The 21322-nt window shown below is 40.3% G+C and overlaps 1 protein-coding gene across 1 annotated transcript; it reads left to right on the forward strand.

Moving 5' to 3' along the window:
- The first annotated feature begins 663 nt into the window (after positions 1-663).
- On the forward strand, positions 664-18914 carry LOC105694394 (transcription factor E2F1). The gene is made up of 7 exons (XM_023434817.1): positions 664-749; positions 2547-2716; positions 6341-6479; positions 6558-6771; positions 11723-11996; positions 12914-13355; positions 16531-18914. The coding sequence occupies exons 1-7, from the start codon at positions 671-673 to the stop codon at positions 16653-16655; spliced, it is 1443 nt and encodes a 480-aa protein (XP_023290585.1). The 5' UTR covers positions 664-670; the 3' UTR covers positions 16656-18914.
- Positions 18915-21322: the final 2408 nt, after the last annotated feature.

Genomic DNA, 21322 nt, shown 5'->3' on the forward strand with positions numbered 1-21322 from the left:
TAATTTGTCCTAGATTAAAACCATGATCACATTTTTTTGTGGAAAATGAAATTTCACGAGCATCGTGTTTTTCCTTAAGGCCTTCGTAATCACATGCTGAAGTTTCAAGTGGTTCGGTGCACCCAGTTTGGAGAAGAGTCTTATAAATATTTTTACGTTTTATATTACGGGTATCCATAAGTAATCCATTTTTTTTTCACGTCTAAAACCCCTCTTTGAAAATAATTGATTACTTATGGGTACCCGTAATATGTATAAAATAACTGTTTTATATCACCTTTCTGAGTCCTATAATAAATATTTTTACGTTTTATATTATGGGTACTCATGAGTAATCAATTTTTTCACGTCTAAAACCCCTCTTTCAAAATAATTGATTACTTATAGGTACCCCTAATATATATAAAATAACTTTTCTACCACCTTTATGAGTCCTATGATAAATATATTTTTACGTTTTATATTATGGGTACCCATGACTAATAAAATTTTGTCACGCCTAAAACCCCTCTTTCAAAATAATTGATCACTTATAGGTACCTCTAATATATATAAAATAACTGTTTTATATCACCTCTATGAGTCCTATGTTTAAATTTAAAAAAAGATGGGCAAGGTTGAAGATCGTTCTAACCTCCCGTTTGATTGCAGCAACTCGATCACTGCCACAATGCCTCGTGTCAAGAGACAAGTTATCCTGGAGGACCCCGCCAGGCCGGTCACCCCCGATATGGTGCAGACTAAGCTGGGTGAGTCCTTCACCATGGACATTCCACCATAAACGTTCCACCATGGACGTGGGACGTATGAGGCCTTCAAGCCCAATCATTTCCTTGGTATTCTCGCAAACTCTGCAGCCTTGCGAAGGCAGCGAAGAGGAAAAAGAGAGCAAATAAAGAGGCTGTTCTCTTCGTTTCTATCTCACAATTAGACAGCAGTCGCCATATCGCACCGAGCAAGGGTTACACGTAAAGAAAGGGAAAACAGCCCCTCTAATCTCTCTCTGTCGGTTCTGCTGCATTCGTAATCGGATCAGCAACAGTTTCATAAAAAAGACGGAGAAAAAGCAAGAAACGACCCCACTGTTCTTTCTCTTTTGGTTTCCGCTGCTCTCGTGGTCAGATACAGTAGAATCGCGTATAACGCGGTCGAGGTGAAGTGAAACACGTCGAGGAACTTGATCGACGTCGATAAAGAAGATTTTTATAAATGCCTGCGTTGCCGACGTTCATTTTTATATTGACAGCTATATCGAAATATATTGGGTATTGTACCAAATGGCGTACTCCACCTGTCGTTTTGGTACAATAATTATAAAGAAATCGAAGTAAAATTCCAGAAATCCTCTGGATTCATGCTTTCTGGGGCCCTAATTGACTGCAGAGGGACCCCCTGCGCCATCTGTGATTTCCAGGTCAATTAAATCTTCACTCCGAGACCTCTTATTCCCATCGGTTTAGCATAGAAGTGCATACAACACTTTTTTTGCCTTTTTTTCTATTCAAATGCGAGTTTATCGATTACCAGAGTGTTCTAAATTGCCGTACAAATGTAATGACACTTTCGTTTTTCATATTGGAGTCTTCGATAATTGTATATCGATCGAAATATGAGAGCTCGACGCCGTTTTGGTTCTGATATGGGCTTAGTTACATATATTTTTTCAAAATCCAAATTTTGAATGTATCAGGACAATTCTTAGATGATCAGGAGTGATGTGTCAAAGTTTTGGACAGTTTGGTCGAATACCCTTCAAAAAAAGGGTTGTATTCGAATTGACTGATTGGAAGGGTGTTTCACTTCACCTTAAGGAAAATCGATACATGTTTATTGAAGACTCTGATATGAGAAATGAAAGTGTTATTAACTTTGTACGACAATTTAGAACACTCTGGTAATCGAGAAACTCGCATTTGAACGGGATAAAGGCAAAAAAAGTGTCGTATGCGCTTCTATTCCAAAAGGATGGTAATACGAGGTCTCGGAGTGAAAATTTAATTGACCTGGAAATCACAGATGGCGCCGTGGGTCCCCCTGCAGTCAATTAGGGCCCCAGAGAGCTTGAATCCAGAGGATTTCTGGAGTTTTACTTCGATTTCTTTATAATTATTGCACAAAAACGACAGACGGAATATGCCATTTGGTACAATACCCAATATAATTCGACCCAGCTGTCAATATAAACGCCAACGACGGCAACGTAGGCATTTAAAAAAATCTTCTTTATCGACGTCGATCAAGTTCCCCGACGTGTTTCACTTCGCCTTAACCCCTTGACTTACGATTTAATTTCAAGTAGCGCGTGCCATAAACAAGAAAAATGTTGGTCATACATCGGGCCATTTCACGGTTTGGCGGAACGTTCAAAGTCTCACGCGTTTCTTATACGTTTTGTTTACGTGTACGTAAACGTACTCTTATACGTGTTGTTTGGCCCGATTGACATACCACGTCTCTCACACGTTTTGTTCACGTTTGGCCCGATTGGTATACCCGTCTCTCACGCGATATTGTAAGTGAAGAGGTTAACCGTCCATCGTTTTCAGAGTGGCCCTCGGTGAAGGAAGAGTACATCGACGAGGGGTCCATAGACGAGGTCCAGACGCATAAGATCGCCGAGGAGACGCCGAGTCCGCATCTGCAGGACCACCAGTACGGGCAGACTCCTTGCCACCAGGTGTCGAGGAAGCCCACGCAGCCACCCCCGCGAGCCGAGGTAATGCCTCCCTTTTCTTTGTATTATTTGTATTCTATCGGGTCGTTCCATAAGTAACAATTTTCTAAAGGTCTCGGCACCCCGCAAGAGAAACAAGGTGGGCTACACCTGGAAAAAGATGTACATAAAGCTCCCCAATTTGGCACGTTCGATCAGATTGGTTGCTAATTTATTGCTATTTATTGCCATTCATTTCTGTTTTTGCCAGCTTTATGTATTAGGTCGAGGAACAAGTTCCCGCCGTCTCTACATTGAGAAAAATGAGGCACTTGAAATGAATTAAATGTGCCTATTTAAAAATCGGATAGTTCCCTAGTAGCACAAAATATTTGTCCTATATTTTCTATATATTTAACGAATATCGTACATCTTGTAAATATTTAGCAGACATTTGAAATAATTGCAAAACGTTTACTTTAGAATATTATCTCTATAANTTATTGTAACTAAATATGTCATTGAGATTTTCAACAAATATTTCAAATATCTTCGAATGAAATCTACAAGAACTCTTGAGAAATCATCGCTTGAAATATTTAGCAAAGATTACAAAGAAATATTTAGAAATTATTCTATGCTACTAGGGTTGACTCAAGTGAAATTTTCAATGATTGAAATAATTATTTCTTAACGGGAATTAAAAGTGAAATACTTTCAACTAAACGAAAAATGTAGAAATAAGTAATGGTCTACTAGGTTTGTATAGGACTATAATTTATTCGCCTCCAGTTGTACATTTTTATCAGAGTAACGTAACGTAACATAACGTAATTAAGACGGCGGGAACTTATATAACGGAAAAAGTACCCTGAGCGAAAAATGCAACTTCCGGTAAAGATTAATTTCTTCCCTAGTAGCAGAGAATAATTTCGAAATATTGGTTTGCAATCTTTGCTAAATATCTCAAGTGACAGATCTTTTAAGATGTGTAGATTTCATTCGAATTTATGTGAAATATTTGTCGAAATCTCAATTACCTATTTAGTTTTAATAATTTATAAACATATAATGAAAATACATTTTTTACTTCTCGAATATTATCGGACAATTCGTTTGGTACCAAAAAACATGACAAATTGTTGTAATATTTTCCCTTCCGCTATTTCATTATAGGAGCCAAACGTGTGATTTTGATTTTAAATATTTTTAAAACGTTTACAATATATTCGGCACTTAACATCTCGCGACTATTATCGGATACTTCATTTGGTATCAAAAAACACGAGAAATTTTTCTAATATTTTCGTTCCGCTATTTCATTATAGGAGCAAGGTATCAAAAAACACGAGAAATATTTCTAATATTTTCCTTCCGCTATTTCATTATAGGAGCCAAACGTGTGATTTTGATTTTAAATATTTTTAAAACGTTTACAATATATTCGGCAGATAATATTTAAAAAATATTTGTATTAAAATGAAACGAAATGTTTTGTATATCTGGTAGAAAAATATTATGAAAACACATGGAGCGCCATTTGGTACAATACCCAATATAATTCGACCCAGCTGTCAATATAAACGCCAACGACGGCAACGTAGGCATTTAAAAAAATCTTCTTTATCGACGTCGANATATTTCAAATGTCTGGCAAATATTTACAAAATGTACGATATTCGTTAAATATATAGAAAATATAGGACAAATATTTTGTGCTACTAGGGCAGTACTTGATACAATTTCGTGGTAAAATTTCGAACGATTCGTTATACCCAGTTCGGAAGAATGATGAACGAGACCCCTAGATGACCCTTTCGTGTCACTTTAGCTCGTAGTTATCTCGAAAGAAAATTCGCCGAGGAAAATATCGGACTTTTGGAACGACCCGATACAAGTGAAAGAGCGAGAGAGAGTGTTGTAACCACGAAGTAATATAAGGAGATTCAACGCCATGTATTGAAATCGTCCCCAATTTAGAGGTCCAAGATCTTCAGATTTTTTTTCCGATCTAAGGCCGAAAGCGATTCCTCCATTCAATTTTGCAATTCAAAATTATCGTCCGCTTTATCATGTCAAAAACATCACATTCTGTATATTATGCGCGAATTGTGCCCATAATTATGAAAGTGGTCTAAGTCAAAATTAAAAAAAAAATGAGTTTATCAGTTATTTCACGCCATATTATTTCAAACGAAATTAATTCAATGTAATTTCGAAACAAAAAATATATGACTTAGACCACTTTCATAATTATGGGCACAATTATCGTTTCATTTTGTATACCTTCAGGTGAAGTGAAACCCCCTTCAAAACACTTGATTCGAATACAACACTTTTTTCTAAAAATTACGGACCGCTAGCATGTCCGCTAGTGTTTATCGCATTAATAACATCATATTTTATATATCAAGCGCGGATTATTGTTTCGCTTTGCGGACCTTAATTGTAAAATTAAAAGCATTTTAGGTCATTTACGCCAGTAGGATATGTTTCGGTCACGTAGGATTGGAGTTCCCTCAATTTCCGCAAGTAGCGCTCGCGTCGTTAGATCACTGAAAATCTGAGATCCTGGGTCCCGATTTTGGGGTCTCTTTTTGTGGAATCGACCATCGGCGTTATATCTAGTCAAGTGGCCTTATATCTTTATACATCATGGTCCTCACCTTAGGGGTTCGAGATCTTCAGATTCTTTTTTATCTAGGGCCGAGAGTGTCTCCGATGAAATTTCGCAATTAAAAATTACGGATCGCTAGTGGGTCCGCTAGTCTTCATCACGTTTAAAAATATCACGTTCTGTTATCATGCGCGGATTATCGTTTCACTTTGCGTACCTTAATTTCAAAATTAAAAGCGTTTTGGGTAATTTACGTCGGTAGGAAATGTTTCGGTCACGTAGGATTGGAGTTCCCTCATTTTCCGCAAGTGGCGCTTGCGCCGTTAGATCAGCGAAAATCTGAGATCCTTGATACATACGCTTACAATGAGATATCTCGTAGTTGGCAGTGAATGCGTTAAAAACATCACATTCAGTATTTCATGTGCGGATTATCGTTTCACTTTGCGTACCTTAATTTCAAAATTAAAAGCATCTTAGGTAATTTACGTTGGTAGGAAATGTTTCGGCACGTAGGATTGGAGTTCCCTCATTTTCCGCACGTAGCGCTCGCGTCGTTAGATCCGAGAACATCTGAGATCCTGGGTCCCGAACTTAGGGTCACTTTTTTGTGGAATCCACCATTGGCGTTATATCTAGTCAAGTGGCCTTATATCTTTATACTACATCATGGTCTTCACGTTAGGGGTCCGAGATCTTCAGATTCTTTCCGATCTAGTGCCGAGACCGCCTCCGATGAAATTTCGCAATTATAAATTCCGGACCGCTAGCATGTCCGCTAGTCTTCATCACGTTTAAAAACATCACGTTCTGTATATCATACGCAGATTATTGTTTTGCTTTGCGGACCTTAATTGTAAAATTAAAAGCATTTTAGGTCATTTACGCCAGTAGGAAACGTTTTGGTCACATAGGATTGGAGTTCCCTTAATATCCGCACGTAGCGCTCGCGTCGTTAGATCCGAGAAAATCTGAGATCCTGGGTTCCGAATTTAGGGTCACGTTTTGTGGAACCATCCATTATGTCGCCTTATACTATTTCATGATTGCAACGCCTCGATTGTCCCCAGATCTCGGTGCAAGCGGTGAAGAGAAGACTGAACTTAGAGGTGGGAACGACGGGGCCCAGCCAGTCGGCTTTCAAGGCCCCCCGAGGTAAACGCAGAAGGTCGGGATCGAACTCCCTGGCCGGACACACGCCCACCAAAAGTAAGGACCCTTTAGCTCGTACCGGCAATTTCACTTTCCGAGACAAAGAGAACGCGGCTCTAAGTGGCTTCTCCCCAGGCAAGACCGTCGAGAGGACGCGGTACGACACGTCCTTGAGTCTGCTCACCAAGAAGTTCATCAACCTCGTGGAGAACAGTCGAGATGGCGTCGTGGACCTGAACGTCGCCTCCGAGAAGCTCGAGGTCCAGAAACGCCGCATCTACGACATCACCAACGTCCTCGAGGGCATCGGCATCTTGGAGAAGAAAAGCAAGAACAACATCCAGTGGAAGTGAGTTCGCGAGGGAACCTCGGCCGCCATTTTCCTCTTCCGCGTGCACCCAACGAGATGGTTCGACGTCGGACATCCAATTGTTGAAAAAAAGGGCTCATTTAATCCCGAAGGGATCGGGTCTCATGCTAGAAATCCCGAGGAAATCGGTATTTACTTCCGTTTACCTTTTCCAGATTACTTTTCACACTAAAACACGTCCTTTATCTGCAGTCTTTAAGGTGATGTGCAAATGGCGTTCGTGGAGATGGTTCAACGTCGGACATCCAATTGTTGAAAAAAAGGGCTCATTTAATCCCGAAGTGATCAGGTCTCATGCTAGAAATCCCGAGGAAATCGGTATTTACTGCCGTTTACCTTTTCCAGATTACTTTTCACACTAAAACACGTCCTTTATCTGCAGTCTAAGGTGATGTGCAAGTGGCGTTAGAGTTCTCGTTCGTGAAACTTTTCTCCAAATTGGGTGTACCGAACCGATTCAAACTTGTCGATATAAATATCGAGGGTATAAGGAAGGTCCTGAATCTCATGAAATTTTTTTTTTAATTTGTTCGGAGATATTTTTAAAATTTGCTATAAAAAATGAAATTTTATGAGGACTTTCCTTATACCTTCCATATTCGCGTTGTAAAGTTTGAAACAATTCACCATATCTAGTTTGGAAAAATTTTTCATGAATGTTTGACTGTTCAGATCCCACATTCTCATCCCCTTAAGGTGATACGAAAGGGTTCTATAGGCATTCAATAAAACATAAAAATATATAAAACGTATATATGAAACGTAAGAATATTTATAAAACTTTTATCCAACCTGAATGCACCGAATCATTTGAAACTTCAACACCTGATTATGAACGCTTTGAGAAAGAGTGTGGTGCTCGTGAAATTTCATAAAAAAAAAAATGTATTGGCTCTAATCTGGGATATATAAGAAAAATTGTTATTAAAAATGAAATTTCATGAGCACTACGTTCTTTCTTAGGGCCTCCATAATCATTTGTTGATGTTTCCAACGGTGCATCCCGTTTAGAGGAAAGATGTATACAAATTTTGTCATGTTATATATATATATATATATATATATATAGAATGACCTTTTTATATCATCTTAAATGGCTAAAGGATGTCTTTTAACTATTTTATTAAGAAATGAAATTTCATGAGCACCACGTTCTTCCTTAGGGCCTCCATAATCATTTGTTGAAGTTTCCAACGGTGCATCCCGTTTAGAGGAAAGTTGTATAAAAATTTTGTCATGTTATATATATATAGAATGACCCTTTCATATCATCTTAAATGGCTAAAGGATGTCTTTTAACATTAAAAGTGTGGCATGAGTATGCACCTTAATCTAACGTTACATTGTAGGACACTTTGAATGACTTCCTTTAGCTATTTAAGATGATATGAAAGGGTCATTCTATATATATAAAATATCAAAATATTTATAAAACTTTTCTCTAAACAGGATGCACCGAACCGTTGGATACTTCAGCACGTGATTAGGGAGACCATAAGGATGAACGTGGTGCTCATGAAATTTCATTTTTAATAAGATTTGTCTTATTTATCCCAGATTAGAACCAATACATTTTTTTTTTTTTTAAATAAAATTTCACTCGTGCTCGTGAACTGAAACGCTAAATCGTTCTATATGTGAAGAAGATGCATTAATAATTACTTCTATTTATATTACGTTGAGACGTTAGCATAAATTTTGTATTTTCCCGTTTGTTGGTCTTTTCAATTTTGAAATTTGCCGCCAAATTCCCGGGCTACCCTTCTTGCCCTCGCTCGAGATCGAGGGTAGAAAGTGTAGAGAAAGTGTACCCTCGGGGTAGATGCCCTCGCAAAACGAACAGCGGCGTCTGCGTCCCTTCCGTCAAAACGAATGCCAAAGTGTACACTTTGTGTAAAAGTGTAGAAAGTGTAGGTAAAACGAACAAACGTATTAGGTTTGTTTGCGTTGACTGCACTTTCTACCCTCGAGGGTAATGAGGGTACTGCACTTTTCTTGAAACGTGCAGAAGGGTCGATACACTTTCGTCGACATTCCGAACGCCAGAAACCTCATGAAAGTCCAAGATGACCGATTTAGTACAGTGGTACGCTATTTTGAGGTTATCCGTATCGGAGGATGATGAATACGAAAATGTAATGCTTCCTCCAGCCTTCCTTCTTGGGCTGTCTTCGTTTTCTTCAAATCCTACAATTCGTTCTATTACCTCGTAATTGTAGAAGATGAAAATTCCTTTCACGAATTTCAGGTATTGAGGATCAATAAGGGTCAGAATGTTATTTCAGTAGAATGAAAAACAATTTAACTACGACAGGGAAAAATTAGAGTTAATTCATTCCAACCGCGGTTACGTAGTAATACATGATTATTGTAAATATTTTCAAACATTACGTACAAAACTAAAACGCTAATTCGTTCTATACACGAAGAAGATGCATTAATAATTACTTCTATTTATATTACGTTGAGACGTTAGCATAAATTTTGTATTTTCCCGTTTGTTGGTCTCTTCAATTTTGAAATTTGCCGCCAAATTCGCGGACTACCCTTCTTGCCCTCGCTCGGGATCGAGGGTAGAAAGTGTAGAGAAAGTGTACCCTCGGGGTAGATGCCCTCGCAAAACGAACAGCGGCGTCTGCGTCCCTTCCGTCAAAACGAACGCCAAAGTGTACACTTTTCGTAAAAGTGTAGAAAGTGTAGGCAAAACGAACAAACCTAGTATCTTCAGGATCTAAGATTAATTCCTAAAGCCGTGGGCGGTGCCGATGCAACATTTTAGGAATGTGCTGATAGCGATTACCGCTATAAACGACGCTTATCGTTGCACTCGCTTAACGGAAAGGAACCATAAATTAGAGCGAAGGATTTCCCATTTCCGACGTCCATTCTTGGAGAGACTTATGGCGATAGGGCCTGTTCCTTTCGGAACTCCAACTTTTTCTTACGGGATCTTCCTTGAGCTGCCCGAAAAAGTCGTCCGGGAAGAACGTCTCTCTTTGTTCGTGGAAAGACGGATAAGGCATTGCGAGTTATCTCGAATGTGGCACGATAACTGAATTAGGATTCAACGAGGGCATTTTGTATTTGCCGTTGCTCCGGCGTGCCCTGTTAACCCTTTCGTTACCTTGGACGAGATATCTCGCGACCCAATNAGACCGCCGTCTAACCTAATACACATACCGAAGTAAAGACCCGCAAGAGATATGTAAATCGATACGGGTAATAATTATTTAACTTGAATCCACAATTGCAGTGAAATTCCCCTATCCTTGTAACATCACACTCGACATATGTGCCCATAATTACGAAAGTGGTCTAAGTCAAAATTAAAAAAAAAAAATGAGTTTATCAGTTATTTCACGCCATATTATTTCAATGTAATTTCGAAACAAAAAATATATGACTTAGACCACTTTCATAATTATGGGCACATATTGTGTGTTATTATTTTGTAAATATATTCATCTAGAATATCAAAATATTGTTGCTAGAAAGCTAGATTATCGTCAAAAGCGTTAATCCGCTACTACCGGATCGCGAGATATCTCGTCAAAAGCGTTGATCGGCAACTACCGGGTCGCGAGATATCTCGTCAAAAGCGTTGATCGGTCAGTATCGGGTCGCGAGATATCTCGTCAAAAGCGTTAATCGGTCAGTATTGGGTCGCGAGATATCTCGTCCAAGGTAACGAACGGGTTAAAAACATCTACTCGAAGTATAATTTACATAGATAATGTAGATATTTCGGAACTTCATGATCTCTTATGAGGCAAATTTGATGGCAATTGTGCATCAATTTGTCCATCTGGGAATTATACATAAAGTCTAGGGTTAACTTAGAAGTTTCACTTCCGACACGCGTAACGGCTACGCGCCGATTGTCACGTAATAAGTACACTCATCATTACCCCAAAAGTGGTAATTTCATCATGATGAGTATACTCGTCATTACCTCAGAAGTGATCATTTCACCGTGAAAAGCATATTCATCATTGCGCCATAAGTAAGGATTTCATCGTGCCAAGTATACTTGACATTGTGTCAGAGGTGATTACTTCATCATGAAGAGTATATTCATCATTACCGCAAAAGGAATGATTTCATTATGACGAGTATATTCGTCAATGCCTCAAAACTGATCATTTTATCATGAAAAGTATATTCATCATTACCCTAAAAGTAATGATTTCATCATGCGGAATATATTCATCATAATCCCAAAAGTAATGATTTAATCATAACGGGTATACGGGTCTTCCTCATGAAGAGTATATTCGTCATTACCGCAAAAGGAATGATTTCATCATGACAAGTATACTCGTATATAAGTATATTCATAATTCATATATAAGTAAATTCCTAAGTATATTCATCATTACCACAAAAGGAATGATTTCATCATGACGAGTATACTCGTCATTGCCGCGAAAGTGATGATTTAATCATATAGAGTATATTCATCATTGCCCTAAAAGTAGTGATTTAATCATGACGGGTATACGGGTCTTCATCATGAAGAGTATATTCGTCATTACCGCAAAAGGAATGATTTTATCATTACCGCAAAAGGAATGATTTCATCATGCGGAGTATATTCATCATAATCCCAAAAGTAATGATATAATCATGGTGGATATACGGGTCTTCATCATGAAGAGTATATTCATCATTACCCTAAAAGTAGTGATTTCATCATGCGGAATATACTCATCATTACCCCAAAATGAATGATTTAATCATGACGAGTATACTCATCGTTACTCCAAACGCGATCATTTCCCCATGACGAGTAACTCGTGAAAAACCGTTAAAGTGTTAATTCGGGATATAAATCTCGTTTTCGATTACCGTAAGCCTTTCTCTTTCCGGTTTTATGGTTCCGTAACGACCGCAACAGGTCCGTCATAAATCGAGCGGTTTAATCCAACAGGGGTGGCCAACTGCCCGGGGAGCAGAACGACATCGCCGACCTCAGGAGAGAGGTGGCCGATCTCGAGGCCAAGGAGAACACCCTGGACCGACTGATCCACGGAGCGGAGAAGAATCTCCGCGAGCTTTGTGCCGACCGGCAATACGCCTACGTCACGTACCACGACCTACGATCCGTCTCGGCCTATCGGGAACAGGCCATCATGGCCGTCAAAGCGCCACCGGAAGCCACGCTACACGTCCCACAGCCCATCAGCAATTTCGGCCAGCCCAAGGTTAGTCATGGATATAATACGTCTCAATCGGTATCGATTCCTAACAGTTAAATCTCAATATCTTATGATGAGGTGAAACACGCCGAGGAACTTGATCGACGTCGGTAAAGAAGGTTTTTCGAAATATCTACGTTGCTACGTTAAGTTTGAAACAATTCGGTACACCCAAAAGTTTTATAAACGAGACTATTGTGTCGCCACATTCACATCACCTGAAGGTGCCTACCTAGGGTCGATGGTTGTAATACAAAATGGGATTGAAGGTGCCTACCTAGGGTCCATGGCTGTAAAAAAAAAACGGGATTGAAGGTGCTACTTAGGGTCCATGACTGTAATATAAAATGGGATTGAAGGTGCCTACCTAGGGTCGATGACTGTAATACAAAATGGGATTGAAGGTGCCTACCTAGGGTCGATGACTGTAATACAAAATGGGATTGAAGGTGCCTACCTAGGGTCGACTTCTGTAATACAAAATGGGATTGAAGGTGCCTACCTAGGGTCGATGAGCTGTAAAACAAAATGGGATTGATGGTGCCTACTTAGGGTCAATGGCTGTAATACAAAATGGGATTGATGGTGTCTACTTAGGGTCGATGACTGTAATACAAAATGGGATTGAAGGTGCCTACCTAGGGTCGATGGCTGTAATACAAAATGGGATTGATGGTGCCTACCTAGGGTCGATGACTGTAATACAAAATGGGATTGATGGTGCCTACTTAGAATCGATGGCTGTAATACAAAATGGGTTTGAAGGTGCCTACTTAGAGTCGATGTCTGTAAAACAAAATGGGATTGAAAGTGCCTACCTAGGGTCGATGTCTGTAACACAAAATCGGATTTACAAAAAGAGAGATTACATATCTTCCGTATGGCCTTAAGTGAATCGTAACATTAATTAACCCTGTTTGCAGCTCCAGATACACATGCGGTCCTCGCACGGAGAGATCGAGGTCTTCCTGTGCCCCGACGACCCCGGGGCGAGGACAGTCGCGAACGCCTCGTCCTTATTCGCGCCGTCGAAGCCCCCCGAGATGCCGAGTCTGCCTCCGGAGCTTCTGGTGAACCAGGCGAGCCAGGGCGACCAGGTACAGCGGGCCACGCAGGCGGACCAGGGCGACCAGAGTGGCCAGGGTCACCGGGTCGCTCGGAACCAAGTCAAGGTGGAGGCCGTACAGGCGGTGGAGGTCGACGCCGCGCACGCGCTGAAGGCCGAGCTCGACGAGTCGGAGGTCTCCGCCCTGACGGCCTCCTCTTCGGGCATGAGGGACGCTCTGCTCTGCGAGTCCGACGACTTCGGCCCGATGGGAGGTGGCCGGTTCCAGCTGCAGACCGAGGACCAAAACACCTCGCCAGGTAATCACCTTCGCCTTCTTCGAGATCTACTTCCAGTGCGTCTACGAGCATCGGGGACCTTGGTGCACGGATCTCTGTCTGTACAACTGGATCGCTTGCATAGGTCTTCTCGCTTGGGGACATCATTGGCACCACCGAATATGGATACCGGTACTGAACAAGTACCATCTGCGTATGCGCAGCAGCTGCGATCAGGGGGTCGACACTGCCATGTATTGGGGTGTAACGCTTTATGCACTACCGCCATCTTCGGTTGGAGTAAACCTTCTTCGCGAACTAAAATATTTGGCGGGCTATTCAAATTCATTTATTAAACGAAGGGATATTTTCGGGATTTAAAAAGTACTTGCAATGATTAAAACAGGCGTTGCTTAAACTGACACACACAAATGTAAGAAAACAGTATATTAAACAAAATACGTAACAAAAGTGTCAGTGGTGCAACACCTGTTTTAAATCACTGTAAGAACGGAAATAATTACATTAAACATTAGCTAAAAAGTAAAAGATTTATGAAGATAAAAATATTAATTATTATGAACGTATAAATATTTTTCGTTATACAAATTTTATAGAAATTTAATTTTTTGTTATAATTAGTTTCATGGATTAAATGCGATCTATAGATCGCATTTAATCCATTTAATTATTACAATTATTATACTAAGAAACTACAAACTGTTCTTGATTTACACTTTTACTCACAAACTCACGTTCGCGATTTAATACCCGAGGTAATCGAAACTTGTAAAAACATTGCCACTAATCGAGGTTAGGTTCACTTGGGTTCACTTGTCTCGACTATTTTCATGCGCATCTATGCTGCGTCTCCTGGAGTCTCTTGCTATTGGTTAGAATATTTTTTTTCTCTGCTGTTCTCTTTCTATTAGAGTGAGAAGTCACGACACTAGCGCAGTCTTTGCTTGGAGTAAACTAACTTCCGCGTTACACTCCTCCCATAAGGAGTGTCGCCCCCCTGGCTGCAAAGCCCTGAAATTTTCGAGCAGTGATGAGCGGGAAGATGTTCCACGCTATTGTCGAAACGGAGGCACGGCTCCCTAGCGCCGTGGAATTTAGAGTTCGAAAATTTTCGGTAACATTAAATTGGAGAAGGTAACTGTGAAACATATTAGTTTACACGCTCATAACCAGAGGCCTCTGTGGTCCTCCAAAACGTCCCGCCATTATGTAGGATATCAGCTCTCTAATTAGTATATAGATTATGATCTGGATACTTGTTTTGAAGAGCGCGCTGTTTTCAGCGCATGCGCAGATACTACAATATTAGTTGATGTGCCCAAAACCCGAGTATTCGCTTGAAATCGTCACACCATTTCGTGTGATAGGAGCTATTAAGTTAGTACAGAGGTCAGTGGCCTTGAAGAGACGAAGAACCACATTTTGGAGAACCGAACCGCGACGGAGTAACGTTTGGATCTCGGACCCCATTTCCAGGGGGTCTTCGTGACGCTCTTCCAGAATGCCGTCCTAGCCGTTACCTGATGGAGCTCTGGCTGTGACTTGTGTTGCATCAGTGGAAATCACATCACAGGCAAAGTTCTAGTTAGGTAGCGGTTACTCACCGCGGTGTTCTTGGGCGTTGAGGTAGGTCCGGACTCGCTGGAGTCCTTTCGAAGGATTTTCAACACGCTTCCAGGAACGCTTATGGCTGGTTTATCAACTAGATATTGAACAACCTAAATCGTTTACATGTACTTGGCGTTAAGTAACTATAAGGGGAGCCATAACAGTGAAACCATGAAGTAGTATAAGGAGACATAACACCTATGGACGGTTCCACAGAAATTGACCCCAGAATCTCAGATTTTTGCAGATGTAACGACGCGAGCGCTACGCGCGGAAAATGAGGGAACTCTAATCCTACATGACCAAAACGTTTCCTATCGATGTAAATTCCCCAAAATGCTTTTAATTTTGCAATTAAGATATACAAAGTGAAATGATAATCCACGGATTATATACAGAATGTGATGTTTTTGACGGGATAAAGACTAGCGGACACGATAGTAAACGATAGTTTTTAATTGCAAAATTTCATCGAGGAGGCGCTCGGGCCTATATCAGGAAAAATCTGAAGATCTTGGACCCCTAAAGCGGGAACGATTTAAATACATGTTGTCGGATCTTCTTATACTACTTCGTAAGTGAAACATTAGCCTATAGGTATATTCTCACACACTACTATACGCTCAATTGTAACGTTACGGTAAAGTGAAACAGGTCGAGAAGATTGATCGACGCCAGTAAAAAAGATTCTTCTGAATATCTACGTTACCAACGTTCGTGTACGTATCGACATCTATGTCGAATTATATTGGATGTTATACTAAATGGCATGTTCCATATGTCATTTCCGTACATTTATTATAAAGAAATTGAATTAGAACGCCAGAAATTCCCTGGAGTCATGGTTTTTGATGCCCTACATTACTGACCTTCATGTTTATATCTACAGCTGTATCGAATTATATCGGGTATCGTACCAAATGACATACTTCATGTCGTTTTCGTACACTAATTATAAAGGAATCGAAGTAAGACTCCAAAAATCCTCTGGATTCGTGGTTTTTGATGCCGTAATTGACTGCAGAATTAAATTTCTCAGCGTCTTTCATATCGCCTTAAGGTGATAGCTCGAACAATTTTGGATACCATAGAAATGGAATAATACAGAGTCAAATGGGAAAATATAGAAAATACTTTCACTCACGATTGCAAGAGAGTCTCGGGGCTAACACGTATATTTAGAGCAAAAATTTAGTTACAGCTAAACGTCACAGATGGCGACGTTGGTCCTAAACAGTCGTTAGAATAACGAATTCACGGGATTTCGACAGTTTTACATCGATCTCTTCGTCATTACTTCACTGAAATGACATATGCAACGCTTCAGTTCGTATAATTCTGAACGTAAATTGTAAAAGACTTCAACATGAATATAAATGTCGTTAACGGGACGCGCCAGTTTATGTTACCACTTGGGTATTCAAAATGGCTGTCACTGAAAAAGGGTATAGATGAATTTTAATTTATCGACCTCAATTAAATTTCTCAGGGCCTCTCATATCCTCTCAAGGGGTATCCTTACATAAAATATGTGTAAAAGCATCGAATAGCTTGCAGAAACCTTTAAAACGACCGATTCTTGTTTCAGACATGAGTATCCTCGACTTCGGGGAGCCCCTGCTCTCGTTGGAGCCTCCACTCTCCGAAAGCGACTACTCCTTCTCCCTGGGCACGGAAGAAGGACTCTCGGATCTCTTCGACTTCCCCTTTTAGGAGCGTCGTCGCCTCCGATCTCGTCCTCGTCCTTGGCGTCGTCGTCGCGAGGCTTGCGACGTCCTCGTCTCTTGAATCGGCGCCCGAAGTCGCCGCCCTGCAACCAAGGAGTTGCACTTCGGACTTCGCTGGAACATCGATGTCATTGCTCGAGATGCATGTCGCACTCTAGGGTTTCTTGGTTGCATGTACGGACTATTTTGTACCCGTGGAGAAACCGAAAGCGAGCGGTCTCCGATTTTAATTCGCGAGTCACCGGTAAGGACGAAGGAGTCGCGGTGAGATCTTTAAGTGTCGGTTGTCCAGCGACGAGCAAAATTGCTTTTGGTCTTACGGTTAGTGCAAGTTACGGCAGACAGTGCAAGGCCATTCACAGGACTATTCGCAACAATGTAATTCATAGTCGTAACAAGGGAGCAGTGATGAGAGAAAATCGCTTTTGGTCTTACGGTTAGTACAAGTCACGGAAAACGGTGCAAGGGCACATTTGCAGGACTACTCGCAACAATGTAATTCATAGACATAACAAGAGAGCAGCAACGAGCGAAATTGCTTTTGATCTTACGGTCGGTGCAATTCACGGCAAACAGTGTACGGCCAGATTTGCAGGACTACTCGCAACAATGTAATTCATAGTCATAACGAGGGAGCAGCGACGAGCAAAATTGATCTTGGTCTTACGAACAGTAGAACGCACAGCAGACAGTGCAAGACCACATTTGCAGGGCCACCCGCAACAATGTAATTCATAGTCATAAGAAAGGAACAGCGACGAGCAAAATTGGTCTTGGTCTTACGAACAGTAAAAGGCACAGCAGACAGTGCAAGACCATATTTGCAGGGCCACCCGCAACAATGTAATTCATAGTCATAACAAGGGAACAGCGACGAGCAAAATTGCTCTTGGTCTTACGATCAGTACATGTCACGGTGAACAGTGCAAGGCTACATTTGTAGGACCACTCGCAACAATGTAATTCATAGTCATAACAAAGAAATAATGACGAGCAAAATTGGTCTTGGTCTTACGAACAGTAGAAGACACAGCAGACAGTGCAAGACCACATTTGCAGGACCACTCGCAACAATGTAATTCATAGTCATAACAAAGAAATAGTGACGAGCAAAATTGGTCTTGGTCTTAGGAACAGTAGAAGACACAGCAGACAGTGCAAGACCACTTTTCCAAGACCACCCGCAACAATGTAATTCATAATCATAACAAGAGAGCAGCGACGAGCGAAATTGCTTTTGATCTCTCGGTCGGTGCAAGTCACAGCAGACAGTGCAAGACCACTTTTGCAGGACCACCCGCAACAATGTAATTCATAATCATAACGAGGGAGCAGCGACAAGCAAAATTGCTCTCGGTCTTACGATCAGTACAAGTCACAGCAGACAGTTCAAGACCATATTTGCAGGGCCACCCGCAACAATGTAATTCATAGTCATAACAAGGGAACAGCGACGAGCAAAATTGCTCTTGGTCTTACGATCAGTACATGTCACGGTGAACAGTGCAAGGCTACATTTGCAGGACCACTCGTAACAATGTAATTCATAGTCATAACAAAGGAGTCTACTTACTTCAGCAATTGTGAATACTTAAACATTGGCCGACAACGTTTCCTTGCAGAAATGTTCTCGCTGTATGGACAATAAACCGAGGTAACAGAAGGTGCATTCGTGATCGCAGTATTCTTAACCCTTTTAATACCGGCCGAAGTCGTTAGCACTTGTAAAACGACGATATATCGTTGCTCGGCACTAAAAGGGTTAACTTGCGACAACAATGTGTGTATCGCTTGTTCCATCGAGAAGTCCCAAGTCGGTTGTCCAACGACGAGCAAAATTGCTTTTGGCCTTACAGTCAGTAAATACAAGTGACGATAAACAGTGCAAGGCCACATTTGCAGGACCACTCGCAACAATGTAATTCATGGTCATAACAAGGGAGTCTACTTGCTTCAGCAAATCTGAACACTTGAAAATGACAACATTTCCATGCAGAAATGTTCTCGCTGTATGGACAATAAACCGAGGAAACGGAAAGTGCATTTGTGATCGCAGTATTCCTAACTTGCGACAACAATGTGTATACCATTTATTCGATCGAGTAGTCCCGCGTTGGAATTTTGATCCTACTTAGAACCTCTAATTGTAGGCCTTAAGTCGGTTTTCAGATAATGTACAATGGCGGACATGAATGCCTCACCTGCAGATACGGCATCGCCTGTGCAGGATGGGAGGGCATTGATGTCTCCCAGTGTACAATGGCGGACATAAATGCCTCCCCTGCAGATACGGCATCGCCTGTGCAGGATGGGAGGGCATTGATGTCTCCCAGTGTACAGACGGGTTTACAAGTCTATACGATCATACTTTGGACCTTAAGTGTGAAAGATATTTCCATTTTTTCTACTTGTGGGCCTGAAGTAGGAATTAATTCGCATTAAGTAGGTCGGTTCAGGTCGAAAAGCGGAATTAAAGCTTGATGTAGGACCAAAACAGGGCTTACTTAGATTACACAGGTTCAAAGTATGGCTAAAATTTCGAATCGGGGTGACAACAGTATTTGTTCGGCTGTTGCCACAAATTCGATAATTTAGCAAATATTGTTTCTTAAGGGAACTCTCCTACGGTTTCGTCTACGTTCGATATACATTACACTCTCGATTAACCGGGTACTTATTATCCAGTTTGCGATTTAACTGTACACCCTATCGGACGCTGTAGTGGTACTGCCGACAATTGTTGTTCAGGACGTAGCGAACAAATTCGGGCAAGTATGAGCGCTTAGAAATCGCTTTGAGACCGATACAGACGGAGAGAACATTGTTCAACAATAGTGGAATTCTTATGAACGATTTTAAGGTGACATGAAAGTTACGTCAAAGAGGTCTCGATTATGAAACTTTTTCCCAAATTGGGCGTACCGAATCACTCGATACTTTACAACGTAAATATTGAGACTATAAGAAAGGTCCTGACACCCATGAGAATGAAGTTTTTAATTTTTATTTAATTTAGAAAATAATTAAAAAATGTGTTTATACACGTTTTCAAAATGTTGTCTAAAAATTGAAATTTTATGGCTGTCAGAACCTTCCTTATAGTCTTCATATTTCACGTGGTAAAACTTGAAACGATTCTGTACACCCTGTTTGAAGAAAAGCTTCATGAACAATTGATTCTTCGAATGCCACTTTCACACCCCCTTAAGGCTACATGAAAGTGGCATATGAGTGGTCCTACGGTATTACTATCGTTTATGAAACTTTTCTCTAAACCAAGTATACCGAATCGTTCGAAACTTTTCAACGTAAATATTGAAACTATAAGGAAGGTCCTGACACCCATGAAATTCCAATTTTTTATCTGTATTTAATTTAAAAATGAAAAAATTGGTTATAGACTTGTTTACAATTTTGTATAGAAATTGAAATTGTATGGGTGTCAGAACCTTCCTTACAACCTGCATATTCATGTGGTAAAGTTTGAAACGATTCTGTACACCCTGTTTGAAGAAAAGTTTCATGAATTGATTCTTCGAATGTCACTTTCACATCCCCTTAAAGCTACATGAAAGTAGCATATGAAGGGTCCTACGGTATTACTATCGTTTATGAAACTTTTCTCTAAACCAAGTATACCGAATCGTTCGAAACTTTCCAACGTAAATATTGAAACTATAAGGAAGGTCCTGACACCCATCAAATTTCAGTTTTTAATCTGTATTTTATTTAAAAATGAAAAAATTGGTTATAGACTTGTTTACAATTTTGTATAGAAATTGAAATTGTATGGGTGTCAGAACCTTCCTTATGACCTTCATATTCATGTGGTAAAGTTTGAAACGATTCTGTACACCCTGTTTGAAGAAAAGTTTCATGAACAATTGATTCTTCGGATGCCAATTGTTTATGAAACTCTTCTCTAAACCAAGTATACCGAATCGTTCGAAACTTTCTGACGTAAATATTGAAACTATAAGGAAGGTCTTGACACCCATGAAATTCCAATTTTTAATCTGTATTTAATTTAAAAATTAAAAAATTGGTTATAGACTTTTTTACAATTTTGTATAAAAATTGAAATTGTATGGGTGTCAGAACCTTCCTTATAACCTTCATATATCACGTGGTAAAGTTTGAAACGATTCTGTACACCCTGTTTGAAGAAAAGCTTCATGAACAATTGATTCTCCGGATGCCACTTTCACATCCCCTTAAAGCTACATGAAAGTAGCATGTAAGGGGTCTTACGGTCTTACAATTGTTTATGAAACTCTTCTCTAAACCAGGTATACCGAATTGTTTGAAACTTTACCACGTTAATATGGACGCTCTAAAGAAGATCCCGACACCCAACAAATCTCATTGTTTTCTATAAAAATTTAAAGAATGTTTATAAGCAAATTTCAAGAAATTAAAATTCATGGATGTCGGAACCTTCTTTAAGGCTTCCACATTCATGCCGTAAAATTTCAAACAATTCGGTATATCCAGTTTGGTAAAAAATCTCAGAAACGAGACTTTTCCAGACGCCACTTTCGTGTCACCTTAACGAGAAAAAGCGCAACATACCGAGCAAACATTGTTTGCCGACACGTGATTAACATAGCGTGGATACGTGCCCAACAATGTGGAAACGGTGGGTAATCCGTT

Source organism: Orussus abietinus, unplaced genomic scaffold (assembly GCF_000612105.2).
Source record: "Orussus abietinus isolate OABI.00-Male unplaced genomic scaffold, Oabi_2.0 scaffold75, whole genome shotgun sequence".
In the NCBI taxonomy this organism is placed as follows: Eukaryota; Metazoa; Arthropoda; class Insecta; order Hymenoptera; family Orussidae; genus Orussus; species Orussus abietinus.

Coding starts and splice junctions, on each gene's coding strand:
- LOC105694394 (XM_023434817.1), top strand. CDS start 671: ATGCCTCGTGTCAAGAGACAAGTTATCCTGGAGGACCCCGCCAGGCCG. Junction 6,480..6,557: donor CGGACACACGCCCACCAAAA/GTAAGGACCCTT, acceptor GCTTCTCCCCAG/GCAAGACCGTCGAGAGGACG. Junction 6,772..11,722: donor AAGAACAACATCCAGTGGAA/GTGAGTTCGCGA, acceptor TTAATCCAACAG/GGGTGGCCAACTGCCCGGGG.